This window comes from Thunnus thynnus, chromosome 10 (assembly GCF_963924715.1).
Source record: "Thunnus thynnus chromosome 10, fThuThy2.1, whole genome shotgun sequence".
Lineage (NCBI taxonomy): Eukaryota > Metazoa > Chordata > Actinopteri > Scombriformes > Scombridae > Thunnus > Thunnus thynnus.
Genome location: NC_089526.1, coordinates 1,432,532 through 1,454,480, shown reverse-complemented (window position 1 = coordinate 1,454,480; position 21,949 = coordinate 1,432,532). Strand labels below are relative to the sequence as shown.

The window sequence follows — 21,949 nt, the reverse complement described above, 5'->3', positions numbered from 1 at the left end:
CAGACAAGACTCTGCATTTTATACCAGAGAGAAGAAATGTAAATACAGAAATCTCTGGTGTGAAATGGTTCTAATGTTGGTTGACATGATGCATAGTAAAGAGCTGATTAACAAGATACAGAAGTTTTTTCAGGGACTTAAAAGGATAAATTGTATATTTTTCTTATGTGCAGACTCAGACCAAAATTGGTTCGTGCTAAAGATGTAAATCTTTAGAACAGCCTACATATATATTGTCTATTAGGTCTTTATTGAGAGAACTATCATGCATGAACAGTGAGGAGACGCCTGCCAGTCGTGGCTGTGATTTGTTTTGATTCTTTTGTATTTGCGGCACGTTTCTGTATTTAGTTATTTTTCACTTTGCTGTATTTTTTTTCTAAATGCTGCACATGTTTTGAAGATGTTTTCTTTTTTGCTTTTTGTTTTGTCTTTTTTCACGTGTTTTCCTAAGTTGCAGTGTGCTGAGCTCTCAGGGCCACCGTAGAAAACATATAAATTAGCAATAACGAAAAAAAGAAGTAAAAGCCAAGAACTTTTTGGAAAATAAATTAAAAGGCGAGCTCAAAATTTTTCTAGTCTGTCTTAAAACAACAGTTAGGAGGCCAAATGAACATTAAAGCTGTTTTTTCTTGCTGTAATCATTCCTCCTGTTCATACTGACCATTAGAAGATCCCTTCATAATGACCTTACAATGGAAGTGATGGAGGACAAAATCCACAGTCTGAAGCTAATATGAAGCTTCAGCGTCCAAATGAGTCAAATCAAGTAGATATCTTTCAACGTTACAGTCTTTTTAGTGCCAAAGTTCCTCTTTTTGTTACTATACTACCACCTGCAGCTCAACAGGGAAACACTGTCTGAGGAAACACAAAGAGGGAATTTGATGCTAAAAAGACTGTAAATGTGTCAGATATCCACTTGATATGACTAACTCAGACTGCTGAAGCCTCAGTCTGGTGTTTCTTTCTATTTTCCTTTTTGTCAACAAATACCATTAGTCCATTAGTCCGCCTCTCAACACTTTCCTCCTTCTCTCTTTTTGTTGCAAATTATTTATATTATATACAAACATAATTTCTAGGAGACAAGGTGGCATGATAATGAAGGAACGTGTCACCCAGTGCAGCCGTCTGGCTCACTGACCTGTTTTTAATAGTTTCTGGACAACATCGGAGATGTACGACACAGAAGAATAAGATATATCAGGCTCTGGATACAGTATGCAGTGCTGTGTGTAGTTACCTGTTCCACAGTTTGCAGGTGGTAGCAGTGTGAGTTCAGGCTGCTGCAGCGTTGAGAGAACAGAGCAGCTCCGATCAGCCAGCAGAGGGCGAGCAGCAGGTCAGACATGCTGAGCAGGAACAGAGGCTGCAGCTGCAAAAAACCCACAGCACAGTTCATAAATTTTAGTTTCTGCTCGTGTGACTAAAAGTACAAATATTACGTATTAAATATTTCAGACCAGTGAGCAGAAACACTGACCTCCGGCTTCCGGCTGAGTCTCTGTGACATCACACAGGCGATGATGGAGCCTGAGCCCAGAGTGCTGTGAATCACATCACAGACCAGCGTTAAAAAGGATTCATATATTCATTTTACATGCTGAGGACAATATTATGTCTATTAAAAATACTATTAGTGTAATTACTAATCAATACTGTAAGTTTTCATTAAAAAATGTAACGTTTGACTAATATTCTGCCTGCTACCTTGTGCCTTTAGTGTGTTTTTAGTTATTTAAGATCATTTTTGATTAAATGATTCTTCTTCTAGTATTGGTAGCATTAATATTGGTGGTATTATTATTAGTAGTAGTAAGTAGTGTTGAGTGTAGTAAGACTAGAATTAAGACACAAAACATAAAACAGCTGATTTCACACTGACAGGAACATTTCTTCCATCTATTGTGTGAGTGCAGTGACCTTTGACCTCCTTCCTAGCGGTCGCTTACAGTGTTGATGACCCTGAAATTGAAGCTTAATGTACTGAGTAATAAGCACATGAATGTAATGAGTCTCTGACCGCAGTGTGTTTATGTAAAGTTTGTTAGGAACTTGTGGAAATGATCTTTGGCACATTTTCAGTGTTAAAATATATAAATACAATAGCAGTTAAATAAAGCATGATAAGTTCTTATGAAATTTAAAGTAGTTGATAAAGACCTGCTGCACACAAACACATGACTAAATACACGTGTGTGTGTGTGTGTTTGCTGCAGAGTTGTGATGAATCAGATTTGTGCCTTTAGTGTTTTTAGTGATCTAAGATCTTGTGTAAATAATTTCCTTGTTGTCTTTGAATATATTTAAAAGTGCTCTATAAATGCATCTTCTTCTACTACTAATTATCTGAGTACTAAACTCTTCAGCTCAGGTTCACAGGTTAGAATTATATCATTAAGTCTAGAAAACTCTGTCTATTTAGATCATTTGTCTGAAAACAGAGTTTGGATGGATGCATGAATGATAATCAGCTGCAGAGCGAAGCGTCAGTTTCAGTCGTCGTCCTCGGACTCGCATCTTAATCTCTGAACTGTCTCCGGGGTTTTTACGTCTCATCTACAGTTTGTCTTCTTCTCTATTTTTAAACACTTTCACTTTCAACATCTGCAGTGCAACCAGGGCTCATATTTATCAGACTTCTCAGAATCACTTTTAGGATAGGTGCTGAAAGTTAGTTTAGGACTGAAAATACTCCAAAAATGCTCGAAGTCGGACTGAAGACTCATGTATGAAGCGTCCTGCTCTGACTGTCAGTGAGGACGACGACGACTTCTCGGAGAGAGACAGTGGCGTCGCCGTTTTACGACACTCACAGCCACAAAGAAGAAACTATGATGACGTGTTGTAGTTCTCTTACAGAGATATACAGAAACCATCCAGCCTCCATAGACTGTAAACAAAGACTCTCACATAGTAGATAATGTGACTCAGTTGTGTGAAATCAGCTCTTCTTCTTCTTCTTCTTCTTCTTTGTAATATTAGTATTGGTAAAATCAGTCATTTGTAGTATTGATTGAACTAGTAATTGTATTGGTAGTAATGGTAGTTATAGTATTAGTATTGGTAGTATTGGTATTAGTATTGGTAGTATTAGTATTGATAGTATTGGTATTAGTATTGGTAGTATTAATATTGGTAGTATTGGTATTAGTATTGGTAGTATTAGTATTGGTAGTATTAGTATCGGTAGTATTAGTATTGGTATTGGTAGTATTGATATGGGTATTTGTAGTATTGGTATTAGTATTGGTAGTATTGATATTGGTATTTGTAGTATTGGTATTAGTATTGGTAGTACTGATATTGGTATTTGTAGTATTGGTATTAGTATTGGTAGTATTGATATTGGTATTTGTAGTATTGGTATTAGTATTGGTAGTATTGATATTGGTAGTATTAGTATTGGTAGTATTAGTATTGGTAGTATTGGTATTAGTATTAGTAGTGTTTGTAGTATTAGTATTAGTAGTGTTTGTAGTATTAGTATTAGTAGTGTTTGTAGTATTAGTATTGGTAGTATTAGTATTGGTATTGGTAGTATTAGTATTGGTAGTATTGGTATTAGTATTAGTAGTGTTTGTAGTATTAGTCGATCAGAGGTGAACTAACTGACCTGAGCAGAGCCATGAGCAGCTGGATCCACCTGACGACTTCATACACCTGCAGACAGGAGAGATCAGCTGAGTGTTACATCACTGCTGCCACATCACAAACACAAATAAACATAAATAAACAACAAGTAAACTTTAAAGAGTGAATAAAAGAAAACGTAAACACAAATGAGCGAGATATTATGTTAGGAGATATTTTATGAAAGCTTGATTAGATTAAGTGTATTGAAAGATCATTTTTTTACGAACAACAGAAAGTTCTGTAATGATGAACATGCAGCTTTAAAACAGTTATAAATCAAGTTTATACAGATATTTTGAAGGTGAGAGTAACTAAAACTTATACGAACACAATCACGAGCACAATCACGTCCTACTGGCTGCACAGACTGATGAATCTCAGCTTCATTACAACAGGTCAAATATTTTGATAAGGTCTTAAATCTTATTATCTATTGAGGCTGCAGAGAAACTGATCGTACGCTGCATTTCCAACACTGTGTGACATCACAGAAATAATCATTTTCCCCTCATGTAGGAACAGAAGTTAACAGGAGTTAAAGGTGAGCTGGACAGTGGAAGAGAAGACGTCATACAGCGGTTTGCAACATGAATTATAGAAATTATAAAACAACGTGGTTAAATATGGCTGATTTCACATTATCTACTATGTGAGAGTCTTTGTTTACAGTCTACGGAGGCTGGATGGTTTCTGTGTATCTCTGTGAGAGAACTACAACGCGTCATCATAGTTTCTTCTTTGTGGCTGTGAGTGTCGTAAAACGGCGACGCCACTGTCTCTCTCCGAGAAGTCGTCGTCGTCCTCACTGACAGTCAGAGCAGGACGCTTCATACATGAGTCTTCAGTCCGACTCCGAGCATTTTTGGAGTATTTTCAGTCCTAAACTAACTTTCAGCACCTATCCTAAAAGTGATTCTGAGAAGTCTGATAAATATGAGCCCTGGTTGAACTGCAGATGTTGAAAGTGAAAGTGTTTAAAAATAGAGAAGAAGACAAACTGTAGATGAGACGTAAAAACCCCGGAGACAGTTCAGAGATTAAGATGCGAGTCCGAGGACGACGACTGAAACTGACGCTTCGCTCTGCAGCTGATTATCATTCATGCATCCATCCAAACTCTGTTTTCAGACAAATGATTTAAATAGACGGAGTTTTCTACACTTAATGATATAATTCTAACCTGTGAATCTGAGCATTCGGATAATTAGTTGATCAACTGAAAATGAATCGACATTGATAACAACGACTCAGTTGTTTATCATGTGATCAACTTACTGCATCATGTTTTATATCAAAGGAAACCAAAATCAGCAGTTTGGGACTTTTGGTTCTAGTAAACTTTGATGGAAAATGTTTCTCTTTTAGACATTTTATGTACTAAATGATTAGTTTGTAGGTAAGTAAAATAATCATTATCAGTAGTGTGAGAAGGTTTCTTTTTCCCAATATGATACGTCCAGATGAAAAGGCTCCTCCACAGAGAGTAACATAGATCTTTATCTCTCTAAAGGATGTTTTTACACTTGTTTCATTTCAGAGATGTTTAACTTGATGCCTCGGTGTCGTATTAGTGGTCAAATACCAGACTTCAGTACAAACTTGAGGCATTTTATTTGAGTATTTCCTTTGTTTTTGCTACTTTATACTAAAGTTAAGAGTTCATTGATCCCTGAAGGGTTTTCTTTGACTCTACTGCGTCTGTCTGCAGTTACTTTGCATATTTAAATTTTACATGAAACACACAATGACCTTATTAAATATGATGCACTGTTGTAGATGTGCTTCCCAAATGTTTTGGGTTTAAATCAAAGTTTATCAAACTGATAAATCTCAGTTTTAGATGCTGCTGTGTTTTTCTTTGTCGGTGAGATGTCTTTATGAACCCCCTTTAGGTTTCTGGAAAAAAAACTCAGCAGCACAGTCGTTTTTCTCTCCTTTTTAATACATTTTTCTTATTTGTGCAAGTAAATAAACTAAACTGTCTACTCATGAACTCTCACAACAGGTTGCAAATTTCTGCAGTGCAATGAATCAGATTATTTTATGTGAACAGTTTCTACAGACATTATGATGCAAAATTATGTTGTATTTTATAATAAAAAAGTACAAAAAATCTGATAATTCAAAAAATGAACAGAAATGAGTATTTCTTTGTTTTGATACCTATCTGGTTCATCAGTTATGATTACCAGCTTTATTTTTTAAATTTTTTTTTATTTGTTGATTTATCTTGTAACTTCCAAGTTGGAAAACACTCAGTTAACTACCTAAAAGTACAATATTTCCCTCTGAAATTCAGTAGAGTGGAAGTATAAAGTAGCATCAAATGGAAATACCCAAGTAAACTACAAATACCTCAAAACTGTACTCAACTACAGTACTTGAGTAAATGTACTGAGTTACGTTCTACCAGTGGGTATCTCTCAGTGTAACACTGACCTCCGTCCAGTCCTGGGCTCTGGTAGTGTTCGTCTCTGAGCTGTTGGTAAAAATCCCCTCCAGCATCTCTGCAGCTGACAGCCTGAACACTCTCAGATGGATCTGACTAAACAAGTGAAAACCACAGAGCAGCCTGGACAGGAAAACATCAGACAAACAACCAACAGTCTGACAGCAGGAGGTTTTATCATGCAGCACACAAGAGGCTGGATTTATTCACACTGGCCCCGCCCACTTTATCACTCAGGCCATGCCCCCCCCCAGGAGCAGGACCAGAGCCTGACTCATCTAAGTGCTAAAAGTACAGTTTTGAAGATAAAACTGGTGCTTCACATCAGTCAAACTAAAGAATAAAAGCTGTTTACTCTGAGGTTTCTTGTTTCTGTTGGTCAGGAAGGGAATGAAACATCACTGATCATGATAAATAATTAATAACGTTAACTGGAGTCACGTCAGCCAATTATTTACATTTGAACATTTGAAAGGACTTTTTTTTGCATTTATCAGGGATGCAAACAACAAGAATAAATATTATATTGATTTTATTTGCAATCACTTTGTAACTTGTTGACGTCGTCGTCCCGTGCTCTCTTTATAATGTTTTCTTTAGAGGACAGTTTCACAGTTCTTCAGCAGTCAGGTGTTGATATGAACAGTAAAGAGGTTTTCCTCGCTGTAATCATTCCTCCTGTTAATACTTGGTAATTAAAATTGTGGCTAAAGCCCATGTGGTGGAGTCTGTGAGCAGTAATGTGGGTTCAATGAAGGACTTTACACTGTATTAGTTGGGTTTTGGAAGCACATGTCATAGAAAATGTGTTACTGGATGCGTTTTTCCAGTTAACATCTGTTGGTGGGTTATTTATGTCTGTAGGGACTGATATTGTTCTGTCATTGGATGCCAGGAGTTTGTATATTTGGGAGGGGATGTTGACTTCTTTTAAGTGGATATACTGGAAGTAGCAGTGGTCCGGTATGTTATAGTTGTTTTGTATGTGGTGGAAGGTCATGAGCTACTGTCCCAGGCTATTACTGGTCTGTCAGTCCAGGCTGAGAAAAGAAAGGGTTTGTTATTGATTAGAAACATGGAGTTATGTCATAATAGAGTATGAATTTTTTATGGATTTATCTATAAATGGGAGATTTTTGATGCTCAGTTTTTGAATTAAACTATTTTCAGTTTCTAGCTGAGGTGGACTGCTGTTGTATGTACAATAACTGATGTGAGAGGAAACAGTTGAAAGATATCTACTTGATTTGACTCATTTGGACGCTGAAGCTTCATATTAGCTTCAGACTGTGGATTTTGTCCTCCATCACTTCCATTGTAAGGTCATTATGAAGGGATCTTCTAATGATCAGTATGAACAGGAGGAATGATTACAGCAAGAAAAACAGCTTTAATGTTCATTTGATGACTGACTGTTGGTTTAAGACACACTTGATAAATTGTGAACTCGTCCTTTAATCTTCCTCCTCTACCAGCAACAGACTTTCTTTCCTGCTCCAGTCTGGTTTTCTTTTTGTTTCCAGTTATAATTTTTATATATATTTATGTGCTACACATGTAATAAATTGATATTAAGGAGTTTGATGAATACATGCCCACAGCAGGACTGCCTGATCTTTCCTCTAGTGCCACCCGCAGGACAGACTCGACATTTTTCAACCATCAATATGTTGTTTGTTCTGTCAACACTTTCACACGTGGCTCTAACGAACACTGCAGCACTTTTAAGAAGTTTTTGTACTGTTTTAAATTTTAGTTCAGTTTTTAACCAGATGAACTGATCTTCTTATATTTATATATTTTTTTCTCATTTTAAAATGATTAACCAGCTGATCACAGAACAAAACCTTAAGATCAGTTTTAGTGGCTGTTCTGGAGCATTTGGACTGTCGGTGGTTGAGTTGCATTGTGGGTAATGTAGGCGACGGGTTACATGACAGTTTTAACCTGATATTGATGTAAGCAGTTCATTTTCATTCTGAAACACTGATACATATATTTTGGTTTTGTTTTGATCTTGCTGTAATATTTATGTCATTATTTTTGTTTGTGTTACCATGACGTGCGGTTTGGTTTAAGGCTGCCTGCAACTAAAGATTATCGATTAATCTGCCAATCTCTTAAAAATGTCAGAAACGTTTTAAAAAAGGCCATTATAGTTTCTTAGATGGTGACGTCTTAAATAGTCTTGCTTTGTCTGATCAATAGTCCAAAATCCAAAGATATTCAGTTTATTATCATGTATGACAGAGAAAAGCTTCATATCGTCACATTTGAGAAGCAACAACCTGCAAATATTTGTCGTTTTTGCTTTAAAAATGAATAAAACGATTATTTGATTATCAGAATAGTTGCAGATTAATTGCAAAACTGTTGCAGCTCTAATTTGATTTGCAGTTTTCACAGATCCTAAGAAAACGATTTCTTCTTATAAATTTAATGGTGTTATTGATATTGATGTAATTAGCCAAATATCGTTCATGCAGATTCACAGTCATTACGAGGAAAAAGGAGTAATTACAATAGTAATATTTGGAGAATAAAGTCCAGATACAAGCAGGTTCATCCAACTTCTAACTGTATGTAAATCACGTTCACAGCTTTCATTCAGATTAATTCACTTTGCCAGATGTGTGAAAGACTCAATGACAGACGGTTTTGTGTTCTCAGTCACTTTATTGATCAGTGATTAGAAACACGATGACAGCAGTCAGAGTTTCAGTGATTTCTACTATAAATAATTAAAACTGTTTCACGTAGATATTTTCTCTCCCTTTGGTTACGACTGTGACACGCTGACATGCTCAGCAGCACAAGTGTCCTTGAGCAAGGCACTGAACCCCTGCTGGCTCCAGGGGCGTGGCTCTGTGACTGACCTTTTGACCTTCATATGGGTAGGCAACAGAGACGTGAGGGTCTCCTCTGAGTCTGGTTATCTGGCTGCTGTTAGTTCCTGTTTGTAAGAGTCAAACTTCAAGCACCAAATATCAAAAATCGCCCAGAACTTAGAGAACAGGTTCACATTATGAAGTCTGTGTTAATACTTAATAATCACATGTTCATATGTACATGTAGAGAGATGTTGGTGTGTCCTCGTACGTCTACAAGCAGCAAGCAGTTTAACTAGACTGCTGTTAATTTTTATAGTTGTCAGAGTCCGAAATAACTAAACTGTACGTCTGTGTGTTGTGTCTGACGGGAACAGATATGCTTTTATTTTAATCAATACAGTCGTCTACACACGCTGTTTTCTTCCATTTTACACAAGTAACTTCAGTTATTGTGTGTTGATCTCTGAGCGCAGCCAAAACACAGGTGACCTACACTCAACACTGCGCCTGAACGCCTCCTGTATAGACAGACTTAGATTTATCTTGTGACGCGTTAAAGGATCATTCTGCTGATATTCTATATTTTTCTTCTTGTCAACAAATCTGATGTTTGGATCCAACATTGAACTGATCTACTAACAAGTATTGTGTGTGTGTGTCAAAGCTGATATATCTGATTCCTCCGTTGTTGTCCAGAAACAGTGAGTCACACCGCTGCACTGGGTGACATGTTCCTTCATCACAAAGGTTACAGCTCTTCACTAGCTTGTTCTGCTGCATACAACATCACAACCTCAGGACTCTGTGCTGTTGGTTATAATGTAGAACAAAGTCCAGAGGTTGTTTATCTGCAGCACAACAAGCTGGTGAAGCTGTAAACAGAACCGTGTTCCTGCACATGCTCAGTAGCGTCTGCCTTACACGGAACTACTCTCTGGAGACTGAGAACGTGATGCTGTTATTAGTCTTTGGAGCCGTTTCTAAACAAACTAACGTGACCAAACTCTTCATGATACACACACAATACTGGTTAGTAGATCAGTTCATTGTTGGTTTGGATCCAAACAGGAGATTTGTTGACATGAGGAGAAATATAGAGAATCACCAGAATGATCCATTAAAGGGTCCTGACCCACAGGTTGGAAACCACTGCTGTGATCTGTGTAAAAACGACTTCTGCAGTTCAGCTTGAAGCAAATACGAGACTTCAACAGTCTATTAAAGTTTGTGTCTTTTGGTTATGAAATGATCTCTTTGTGTTTTATTGCTGAGCTGCAGCAGCGTCACAAACACAAAAGTTTAGAAAGACCTGAAAGACCTGATCTGTCAGGATTCTGTCGAACACCAACGACTCTTTCAATGGGTTTGTTTTTAAAGGAATAGTTCAACATTTTGGGAAATGCGTTCAACTGCTGATCTCTTAGCTTATCTTGTACCTACAAAATATATATATATTTAGTTTAAAATACAAAATGTGCAATAAAGTGTATACATACCATTCATTACTGTTAAATTTATATTTCAATAAGCTGTATATACTGCACATAACCACCTACTATGTGTATATAAAATAACTTACTACATTCTTACCTATACAATATTGATTTCAGCCCCTTTTCAGCATTATTTGATCCTGTTTATAATTGACAGAAACTGTTCTGCCTGTAGAGACGCTGTATTTTGGCCATTGATTGTTTCTATATGTATTTATTTTTTCACTTGTACATAATAGTGATTTCTTTATGTTTAATTATCTTTGTTCGGCTTGTTGTCTTTGTGTATCTTTCTGCAGATTGTTGTATATAAATACATGAAGAGCCACTAAACCGGAGTCAAATGAAGCTGAATCTGATTCTGACAGCGAGATGTTTGGATGGATCAGTCATGTGTGTTTACGTACGTTAGCTTAGCTTAGCTTAGCTTAGCTTAACAGATAGACTGGAAGCAGAGGAAACACAAACAAATGTCAAAAAGCAACTATGGAACTATTATTTTTTAGTGATGTGTATGGAGACACTATTGTTTCCAGCATGTAAATCTCCTTAAAACGACAAACTTTGAGACATTTCTGTTGAGCGACGTTTGTTTAATACAAAGTGTTAATCAGTGAGCTTCACAGGTGGTTTGAACCGGCCAGCTGTTTCCCCTGCTTCCAGTCTTTATGCTAAGCTAGGCTAACCACATCCTGAACATCCATCTGAACATCACTCATACAAAGAAAGAAAGTATTTCCCAAAATGGCAAACTACTCCTTTAAAGTCACTTAAAAGTCACTTTTTTTTTTTTTTTAAATGAGGAAATAACAGTTTTTGTTCAGTTTTTGATGGCGTCAGTATTACAAACATACTGAATACTGTCCAGTCAGTCTGTCCACTGGTCCATCAGGTGTCATAACTGGTTACCAAGTGACTTTTAGTGTGAACATGATGCTGCTGACAAGTCAAAAGCCTGTTTAATGATCATCCCTCTGAGATCGTCTCGGCTTCCTGCGGTCCCGCTCCAGGAAGCGGCGGCAGCCAGAGCGGTGAGTTTGGCGTCTGGTGCTTCTTCATGTGGTTGCGGAAGATCCTGGCTCCGCTCAGGTTCTTCTTGCAGATGTTGCAGAAGTACGGCCGCGTGTCGGAGTGCACGTCCACGTGGTAGGTGAGCTCCAGCGCGCGGCTGAAGCTCTTGCTGCAGAGCGGACACTGGTAACGGACGCCCGAGTGAGTCAGCTGGTGGCTCTTGAGCGAGCTCTGCTGCTTGAAGGTCTTCTGGCAGACGGCGCACTGGTACGGCCGGGCGTCGGTGTGCAGCCGCTGATGGCGGCGCAGGGCGCTGGAGAAGGTGAAGCTCTTGCTGCAGTCGGGGCAGGTGTAAGGTTTCTCCCCCGTGTGGATCCTCTGGTGCTCCGTCATGTGCACGTGCTGGGTGAAGCTCTTCCTGCAGGTGGGACACTGGAACGGACGCTCGCCAGAGTGGATCCGCAGGTGTTTCTGCAACGCCGACGCCTTGAAGCAGTCGCGGCCGCAGACGGGGCAGCAGTGCTTCCGCTTGCCGTCACCACCGCTGTCAGCCTGGATCACTGAGCGGCCATCTTGTTCTGTCAAAGGACATGAAGGTGATTTACAGCTGCAACTGTTACCTTCAACAACAGAAGCTGCAATATTATCAATACTTGTTGTGAAACAGTCACATCCAGATGTTCAAAATGAGAAGTCAGGACTTCATTATGATATGAATGTTTATGAATGTAGTAAGAAGTTCTTAAATCTTTGTAGTGAAGTGTGTTTCTGCAGGTTTACAGACGTACCGATGAGCGCTGGTCTCCAGTCCTCTTCCTCTCCGTCAGAGTTGATCAAACCGCTGACGTCTGCTTCCTCTTTGTCCTTCATCACCAAACCCTCCTCCGATTTTACCATGAAGGACTCTGCAGCTGTAGAAAGGTCGTCCGGGTCCTGCAGGATTATTAGACAGAAGACACCCTAAGGTCCGTTTAGTTGCTGTTCTAGAGCTTTCAATTCTATGACATGATCTTCAGCAGCGGATGGTGTTTGCTAGACGTAGACAGCCGAGCACTTCAAAAGAACTCTAGAATATAAATAACAGCTGAGTTTCTTACCTGCTCGTCCAGACCTTCCTCCTCCTTTATCCTGATGCCTCCCTCCTCTTCCTCCTCCTCCGTGTTCATGTTTAACCAGAAGTCCTGAAACTCAAAAACAACCACTTACAAATTATTACAGCTGCAATGATTAGTCAATTAGTCTGCAACTAATCTGATAATCGATTTATCTTTTAAATCATTTTCAAGCAAAAAAGCCCAATTTTTTGAGGATTTGTTGGTTTTTTTTGTCTTACAGAAAACTAAATATCTTTGTGTTTTGACTGATTGTACAAAACATTTTATAACGTCACATTTTCTGATGTTTTATGAACCAAACGATTAACTGAGAAAATAAACTGCAGATTAATTGACAATGAAAATAACTGTTAGTTTAGAGCAGCGACTAACAATTATTTTCATTATTGATTAATCTGACGACTATAAAATGGTGAAAACTGTGGATCAGTGTTTCCCAGAGACGACGTCATCAAATATGTTCAGTTTACTGTCGTAGAGATTAAAGAAACCAGAAAATATTCACATTGAAGAAGCTGGAATCAGAGAATTTGGACATTTTTTTTTCTTAAAAATGATTCGAAACAATTAATCAATTAGTTGTAAATTAATTCAATAGTTCTCATTGCAGCTCTAAGTTAGCTGCAATCCTACATTTAGCTTTTTGTGCACAATATATATCTTTTTCTGGCAGGACTCCTCCCCATCATTAAGCTTTACTCTCTCCAGGTGTCTCGAGGACCTGGACTCACCTTGTCGAGGCCGTCTGCGGGGTCGGCTATGAGTCCGTCCCTGATGTGGATCCTCATGTGTTTGCGCAGCAGCGACGGCCGCAGGAAGCTCTTGGGGCAGATCCTGCAGGGATGAGGTTTGTCGGCCATGTGGATCTTCTCGTGAGCTCTGAGGTTGGTGGTGGTGGTGAAGGCCTTCCCGCACACCGAGCAGCGGTGCAGCTTCTCCGTGGCGTGGATCTTGAAGTGTTCTTTGAGTCGGGATGGTCGCGGGTAGCTCTTCCCGCAGACGGAGCAGCTGTGAAGCTTCTTCGTGCTGCCGTCTGCGAATATCAACAGAGGAATAAAGCTTCAGGTCGGCGGATGTTAGAGGAGTGTGTGTGTTGGTTTATTGCATAACTGACTTTAATCTTAATGCTCTGATGTGTCTGATTTCATTTGTTTCATAATAAACTTTGTTTTTTTGATTTGTTTGATTGTCACAAGAAATATAATTTTGGTCTCTATGAAGTTGAGGTACATTTATCATTACCTGAATGAACTAAACCAGTGACTCACAATCTGAAGGTCATGAGGTGAGGAGATAATTTTACATTTTGGGTCACTACAACTCATTAAAATAAAATAAAAATAAGTAAAGAATATTTTAAAAATCTCCTTTTGGTTGACGACTAGTAGACGTCCGACTGGCAGTGACGGATCTGTTTGTTTCAGAGTCAGAAGCCGAAACGGTTGTGAAACACTGAACTAAAAATCAGTGGATCAATAAATACTGCAAATTAAAAGTTAGTTGATGACAGATTGCTGCTGCCTGTTAACTTGTTGTAATTTACCTGAAACTGAGAACAGTTGGAGCTGAAACATACAGCGCTGCTTGGAAGTTTATGAATCCTTTAGAACTAGATAAATGGAACCCAGTTAAACAAATGAGACAAGAACCTTTCACTTGTTCATTTATTTACTGATCAAATCTTAAATATTTGTGTGGTGAAAGTGTGTGAACCTCTGGGATTATCAATTTATTTGAAGGGGAAATTATGAGTCGGGTGTTTCGATCAATGGGATGACAATCAGGAGTCAGAGAGAGAGAAACCTCTGAACGAGTAAATATTCGTTTCTCCTGCTTGGACAACAGATGTCTCCTCTTCCACTGAAAAGTCCATCCTCAGTGTATAAACACGTTTAAATATGAAATTCTCTGATTTGAATAAAGTCTGTTTTCTGCTGCGCTCCGTTACGTTTCGTGCTGCAGCAGAACTAATGATGTGACCTGATGTGTGTTCAGAGTTTGTCTCACCGCTTGTCAGTGAACGCACCGCTTCCTCTTCGTCCTCGACCTTCAGCTCCTGCTGCAGCCCGTTCAGGCTGTCGCCCCCCACGGAAACCACCGCCATGCTGCCGTCGGCGGCGAGCTGCTCGTCTGGTTTCTGTGACAAAGAGCGGCGGTGAGATGAGTCGAACGCTGTCAGCTGTCACACGTTACATCACATCACTAAATGCTTCCAGAGCCGTTGTGGTTTCGTCAATAAGTCCATCAACAAAAAAATTAATCAACAGCTGTGATCATTGACTAATCGTTTAAACCTGCAGAACATTATTTGGCCACTCGGTGGCAGCAGGAACAAGTTGTACATGATGACATCACGACTCATGTGATACTTTATGGATCAATTCATTGTTGGTTTGGATCTTCATGAGAGTAACGAATATAAAAGAATCACCAGCGTCTAACAGAATTGACATTCATGGTCAGTCAGAACCCACCGCAGTGACCAGGAGCCGGACGCATAAACACCCACCGACGCCGTTTCCTGCACATAAACTGGTCTTAATGAACGTAGAACGTGTGGTGAGATTATAACGCTGACTTCAGACCAGCGTTAACGTGTTTCTAAAGCGATATGAGGCTGATGTGATGTGGTTTTGTTTTGTTTCAGCCCCCCGAACTCTGCCTCTGATTGGCTGGTACTCGTTGCCTTTGTTGGTTAGGGTATCAGAGTCAGAGCCAATCAGAGGCAGAGTAGGGCGGGTCTTCACTGCTGATGTGATGAGGTAGAGATGAAACAAAGTGAGAGACTGAATCTTTTAGTAAAAACAGTTTGTTCAGGTTGATTTTTATGTGTTTACTGTAAAATGCCAAAAAAAGACACATTTATAGATATAATATCGACTATTCTTGTGTGATTAAATTTATAATTCTATTAATTTACATGTGAATCTACATTTTGTTTTTATTTTATCCTTCGTTGTTACATCCTGTAAAGTAAGTTTAGATATGAGCTACAAACTAACCATTGATTACATGTGTGAATTATTACTGCTGATGATGAATTAATGAGCTGGACGTGTGACGACGGGTTAATAGATCTCTAGTTAGTAGTAAATATTATGAAAAAGAAAATACACATTTGGGTAGAGACTTGATAATCAAGTGATGTCTGGGAACAACTCCTGCCTCTGACCCACGCTGCTTTGACCTTTATGATCCTGTCTGAATGCAGTCCCCCCCCCTACTGTTTCTGTCCCCTACTGATCCTGTATGCAGATGCCCTTCCTCCCTACCTCCCGGTTACCAGCTGTTTGATCTTACGGTATTAAGTGTGCTTCTCATTTGCCTCCTGTGACCTCTGAGGCAGAGTGTGTAACAGCAGCTGTTCTGGCTGTTGAAGAAACTCACCGCTGCAACACAAGTCTGTGAAACTGCACTCGACAGGTCCACAGAGAGGTTCAGCAGGCGGCGAGCTGATATGAGAACAGCTGGTTAAGGGCGTCTTCGTCCATTTAAGCCTCATAACGAGAGTGGAAATGAACACGCAGTTCCACAATGACTGAACCATGCGTACACACGGCTTTATCAGTCTGATGAAAGAACGCGTCTGCATTCAGACAGGATCATAAAGGTCAAAGCAGCGTGGGTCAGAGGCAGGAGTTGTTCCCAGACATCACTTGATTATCAAGTCTCTACCCAAATGTGTATTTTCTTCTTCATAATATTTACTACTAACTAGAGATCTATTAACCCGTCGTTACACGTCCAGCTCATTAATTCATCATCAGCAGTAATAATTCACACATGTAATCAATGATTAGTTTGTAGCTCATATCTAAACTTACTTTACAGGATGTAACAACGAAGGATAAAATAAAAACAAAATGTAGATTCACGTGTAAATTAATAGAATTATAAATTTAATCACACAAGAATAGTCGATATTATATCTATAAATGTGTCTTTGATTGGCATTTTACAGTAAACACATAAAAATCAACCTGAACAAACTGTTTTTACTAAAAGATTCAGTCTCTCACTTTGTTTCATCTCTACCTCATCTCATCAGCAGTGAAGACCCGCCCTACTCTGCCTCTGATTGGCTCTGACTCTGATACCCTAACCAACAAAGGCAACGAGTACCAGCCAATCAGAGGCAGAGTACGGGGGGCTGAAACAAAACAAAACCACATCACATCAGCCTCATATCGCTTTAGAAACACGTTAACGCTGGTCTGAAGTCAGCGTTATAATCTCACCACACGTTCTACGTTCATTAAGACCAGTTTATGTGCAGGAAACGGCGTCGGTGGGTGTTTATGCGTCCGGCTCCTGGTCACTGCGGTGGGTTCTGACTGACCATGAATGTCAATTCTGTTAGACGCTGGTGATTCTTTTATATTCGTTACTCTCATGAAGATCCAAACAAACAACGAATTGATCCATAAAGTATCACGTGAGTCGTGATGTCATCATGTACGTCAGTGTTGTTTTCTCAACAACACTGTTTGTGGCTTTGTGTGAACTCACAGTTTTAGTCATGAATCTATCTGGACAAAACCAGCAGCTGCCTACATCTCTACCCGGAATAAACAGCACATCAGAGGTGACTGACGCAGATGAATCCACTCATTTAATCGAGCTAGTGATGTGTGATCAGATGATTACTCGTAAATAGTGACCATGTGATCGTCACCTGGTCGTCTGCTCCCGGCGGCGGCGGCAGCGAGCTGTTGTCGGTGTTTCGGGCCTCTCTGCTGTGGATCTCCTGGTGCTTCCTGAGCACTCTCTGTAAGGAGAAGCGTTTCTTGCAGACGTCGCACTGAAACGGTCTCTCTCCGGTGTGAGACCTCACGTGCTCCCGTAGGTTGGACGCTCTGGTGAAACCTCGGCCGCAGATGTCGCACACGAACTGCAGCGCCCTCTGGTGGAGCTGCTCGTGTTGCCGCAGCTTCTCGGCGGTGGAGAAGTCTTTCTGGCACAGGAAGCAGCGGTGAGGCGTTTCCTCCTGGTGATCGAGACAATAAAAAGATCATTCGGGACCTGAAGCTTTCTGTTAAAGAGCAACTAGAGCGGAAACGATTAGTCAATCAGCTGATGAACAGAAAATTAATCGACAACTATTTTGATAGTCGAATAATTGTTTTCAAGCTAAAATGACAACAAATAAAATGATTTAAAGGTTTACTTTGTCAAACGTGATACTAAACTGAATATTTTGGTGTTTTGGACTGGAAGCCTTTGACTCTGGAATATTATAGCAGGTGTTTTTCACTATTTTCTGACATTTTATGGATAAAACGATTAATCGAGAAATAATTTGCAGATGAACTGATAATGACGATAATTGTTATTTGCAGCACTAAACTTAACACGACGTTTTAACTTGAACCTTTCGCATCTTCACAAATTCAAAACACGTATTCAAACCCGGACGCAGACCCTTCGATCCCCAGCTGTCATCCCAGCATTCATAGAGCTGTAGTTAACATACTTCCTCTCATTTTAATGTCTACACAGCTCCGGTTCAACATGTACGACCTGAAGTTTGTTTCCCTGTCCTGTCGTGGTCGGAGTCAGTGATTCATTAGTGCTGGAGGTTAAAAACACAAACTGCAACAAACTTTCTCTAAAGGACAGGGTCACTTTTTTTATTGTTATTATTATTATTATTTTTACTGAAGGCAGTTTTCCATCCTGCCTTGTTCTGCCTTGTCCAGTCTGGGTGAGCAGGATGGTTGTTTTTCCTCCTTTGCTCTGATGTGTTTGAGCAGATCTGATGAACGCAGTAATCATATTAAAACAACCACACAGACCCTTTAGAGGTGCCTCTGCAGGCAGGCCAGCTGGGCGTAGCTGACCCCGCAGTCGGCGCAGGAGTACGGCTTCTCGCCGGTATGAACCCGCTGGTGCACCACCATGTTTATCTTCTTTGTGAAGCGCTTTTGTTTGTGATCCGACCTCCGTCTGACTACAAGCTACTAGCCGGAGAATGAATCGAGGTCCAACCTGGACTAACGACCAAGTATACGATCTTCTTCCTGTGTTTACGTTCTCACTCATCTGACCAATGAGAGGAGAGAATGTGCTCACCTGGCTGCGAGTGACGCATTTTAGTTCACTTGCAGTTTTTCTGTGTGAAAAGAAACTGAACCAGTTTTACCAGTTCATCCACTGATTCAGACCAGAACAAACTCACTGGAGGGTTAAAAAATGACCTCGGAGACACATTTTCGCAGATTTTGTCCCTCGTCACTTACATTGGACGCATGTGAGGATTAGGATTGGTTTAAGAGACACTTTAAATCCTTTAAACATTTAGACACATCACCCACGTTGAGTCATAAACGCGTCTCTCACCTTGCTGGCAGCAGCTTCAGTTTTGACCGCCGTCTTTTCCTCGGCATGTTTCTGCAGATGTTTCCTCAGCAGACCCGGCCGGTTGAAGCTCTTGCAGCACAGTGAGCAGGGATGAGGCTTCTGTCCCGTGTGGAGCCTTACGTGATCTCTGAAGGACGACGGCGTGGAGAAAACCTTCTTGCAGATGGCGCAGGAGTGAAGGTTCTCCTCCGTGTGGGTTTTCTGGTGATCGGTGAGGCCCTTCTTGGAGGCGAAGCGTTTGGGGCAGAGCTGGCAGGTGAACGGCCTCTCCCCGGTGTGCGTGCGTTCGTGTTGTACGAGATATCGCCGCTGGATGAAGCCGCGGCCGCACACCGAGCAGTGGTGGGGCTTCTCGGCGGCGTGTCGCAGCCGGTGTCTCTGCAGGCAGGCCAGCTGGGCATAGCTGACCCCGCAGTCGGAGCAGGAGTACGGCTTCTCGCCGGTATGAACCCGCTGGTGCACCACCATGTTTATCTTCTTTGTGAAGCGCTTCCCGCACACGGAGCAGCTGTGCGGTTTGTCTCCAGAGTGCGTGATCATGTGTTCTGCCAGGCGGCACGGATGAGAGAACTCTCTGCCACATACTGAACAGCGGTGACAACGCTTGGACTGACGGCTGTTGTGCTTTAATCCTGGTTCCTCTGGTGTAGACGGACTCTCGGTGTCTGAAACAGTCGCCTCTCCTGTAGGAAATGATACTGACATTAATTTCTCTGAGAGTAATCTATACATCAAGTTTACACTTTGTCACAACCTTCAGAAGGCGAGCAGTGCCGCCTGCCTCACTGTGTTTGTAATCTGCTGCTTCCAAGTTTCCATCAAGTACAAACTACACAGCAGACGCGACTGTTTCATTGTAAAATAAACAGATATCAACCATGGAGCACGTTCTCTGTGGCTCAGTTACTCTGTGCTAATCAACTACTTGTAAACATAATGTCCACTAAAATAATAAAAGATGTGTCAAAGTAGATTTTGACAAGACCAACGTTAGAAATGTTCCCCCGACCTTCAGCAGGAAGCTGCTGACCGTCCTCTCCTCTCTGGTCTGCTTCCACTTTGACTCCATTCATCTCCTCATGCTCTCCTCCTCCTGAAGGTGGTCCGGTCGCCTCCGAGCTCTGAAAGAAAGATAGTCGGACACCGGTCGGTGATCCTGTCCAGACCCCACAGCTACCACTGACAACACTCACCTCATGTCCACCGTGTTTTAGGGGTTTTGGAGATTAAAATCTTGAATATGTTTGATTGTTTGGTGGCCTCAGAGCCTCCGTACTGATTCCAGTTTTTTTTTAGAAATGTAATACCGTATATTTACTGTGTGAATTTATCATTTAATATAAAAAAACACTAAATGTTAAAATCACATGTGGAGTAATTATGGTCACATCTGGTTTGCAGACACTTCACATATGAGAATGAATTTCACATGTGAATTTTTAAAGCATAAAATTCACGCCGTTAATTGAAAAATATAAATAAATAAAGGACTCAATATTTGTCAACAAAGGATTTTCTTCCTGCCAGTGTGAGGAGGGATTTGGCACAGAATTTAGACCATTTTGTCCAAAATAGAGCAATAGTTCATTACATTTATGCAATTATTTGCATTATTACATTTGCACACTACAATATTTTAAAACTCAGCAGCTCTTTTCACTTTGAATATATTTCTATTATGTTTACTACGATTAATTATTTTTAATTTATAAATCTTATTTATACGTTTAGAACAACTGTCTTTTGTGGTATTTATTTGTATTTTCTCTTACGTTCTTATTTTTGATTGTGCACCATTACAACAAGGTTTGTATGTGCAATAAACCTTTTTCTGATTCTGAAATAGTTCATGTTTTATCATAATGTTATGTGTTAAAAAAAGCAGCAAATTCAAAAGTATTCAAAGTTTTGATAATAACTGATTATCAAACTAGTTGCTGATTCATCTTTCAAATGGAATAAACAGCAAACTACCTAAAACTAGAGTCTTTCATTCCTCTGGGAGATTTTAAAGCTTTATTATTTCATGTTTTTATTAATTATGTGTCTACTGTGTGGTTTCTGTTTGTGTTCTTGACTTGTGAATGTTTCTTGTTCTCGGGTCTCTCTTGAAAAAGAGATCTTAATCTCAATGAGAATGTCTGATTAAATAAAGAATAAATAAACTAAAAAAACAATCATTTATTATGTATACATTTATGTACTTATAATTTAACTTATTTTTAAATACATAACCAGGAGTGTCCTCTGTACTGGCAGATATCATACAGTATCACACACACAGGATGATTGATTTTACAGTGAAAACTGATCAGTAAAGTGGTTGCTTAGCAACACATAACTGTTAGCAGCTTAACGACTCCAGTTGACGTTTAACGGTTAATTATTGTTCTCAAATGTAAATTAACGTAATTTGTCTGCCTATGACCCCTCACTGCATTAAGTATTAAAGCACCGCATCACAATGTTAGATTAATTTAAAGTGATTTGTCACCGTTAACCTGCTTGTTAATCGATGCAGCCGTTCAGATATCAGGATTTCTCCCTTTGCAGCCAGTTAGCTTGCTAATTGTGAACTAACGGTAAAGCGTTAACGTTCACTGCAACACACCGACACGTACCGTAGTTTTCTGTGTAGGAGAAGCACACCGACGCGATACAAAACGTCCCAAAAAACAGACGATTCCTTCGTATGAAAATCCTCCAGGAGAAGACGACAGCTTTGACTTTGGCTGGATGAGATGATAGCTAATGCTAGCTAGCTCCGATGCAGGCGTCACTGTACGTAGAGACGGTCCCGGACGGCTGCACCAGAGAAACACCACCAGCTCTGTCATTTAACGATAATTAAGGTCTTTATCGATTTGATATCCAGAATATAAACACACCAGAGGAAAGAGGAACTTCTCGGCGGTCTGTCGGGTGGATTCATGTCGATGTCAGCCGTTGTTAAATTAGCAAAAACACAAGTTAACCTGATTGAGTGCCGAATTAATTCAATGTAAAAATCAAAGATGGTGAATGACTTCTTGTTCGCTCAGTGCTGCCGCT

The 21,949-nt window shown here is 40.0% G+C and overlaps 2 protein-coding genes and 1 long non-coding RNA gene across 4 annotated transcripts in view; 1 reads left to right on the top strand and 2 right to left on the bottom strand.

Annotated features, from left to right (window-relative positions):
* tmem116 (transmembrane protein 116) overlaps positions 1-6,332 on the bottom strand; it is a 17,522-nt gene extending 11,190 nt beyond the window's left edge. The window contains exons 1-4 of the mRNA XM_067600382.1: positions 6,079-6,332; positions 3,620-3,666; positions 1,487-1,550; positions 1,247-1,378 (exon numbers count right to left, since the gene is read on the bottom strand). Coding sequence (XP_067456483.1) covers positions 1,247-1,378; positions 1,487-1,550; positions 3,620-3,666; positions 6,079-6,144 — 309 coding nt within the window. The 5' untranslated portion in view covers positions 6,145-6,332. The remainder of the gene's footprint in view (positions 1-1,246; positions 1,379-1,486; positions 1,551-3,619; positions 3,667-6,078) is intronic.
* The window catches only part of LOC137190771 (uncharacterized), a 14,064-nt gene extending 731 nt beyond the window's left edge, over positions 1-13,333 (top strand). The window contains exons 2-3 of the long non-coding RNA XR_010930283.1: positions 10,712-10,815; positions 13,247-13,333. This is a non-coding gene — a long non-coding RNA (uncharacterized lncRNA). The remainder of the gene's footprint in view (positions 1-10,711; positions 10,816-13,246) is intronic.
* LOC137190755 (zinc finger protein 271-like) lies at positions 11,189-21,949 on the bottom strand. 2 transcript variants are annotated; one of them, XM_067600373.1, is made up of 10 exons: positions 21,787-21,948; positions 21,520-21,703; positions 19,908-20,019; positions 18,878-19,581; positions 17,214-17,525; positions 14,546-14,675; positions 13,270-13,571; positions 12,521-12,604; positions 12,212-12,356; positions 11,189-12,001 (listed from the first exon to the last, which is right to left on the bottom strand). In XM_067600373.1, the coding sequence occupies exons 1-10, from the start codon at positions 21,828-21,830 to the stop codon at positions 11,379-11,381; spliced, it is 2,640 nt and encodes an 879-aa protein (XP_067456474.1). In that variant the 5' UTR covers positions 21,831-21,948; the 3' UTR covers positions 11,189-11,378. The 2 variants fall into 2 exon arrangements, with proteins under 2 accessions (XP_067456474.1, XP_067456475.1); XM_067600374.1 differs by lacking the exon at positions 21,520-21,703 and having other exon boundaries at positions 21,787-21,949.

What these genes read in the sequence shown, in the direction of transcription:
- LOC137190755 (XM_067600373.1), bottom strand. Translation starts at nt 21,830, where the DNA reads ATGAATCCACCCGACAGACCGCCGAGAAGTTCCTCTTTCCTCTG. An exon ending in AGAAGTTCCTCTTTCCTCTG is followed by an intron (nt 21,704 to 21,786) that starts GTGTGTTTATAT and finishes TCTCTGGTGCAG; the next exon opens with CCGTCCGGGACCGTCTCTAC. An exon ending in CTCCTACACAGAAAACTACG is followed by an intron (nt 20,020 to 21,519) that starts GTACGTGTCGGT and finishes TCTTTCTTTCAG; the next exon opens with AGCTCGGAGGCGACCGGACC.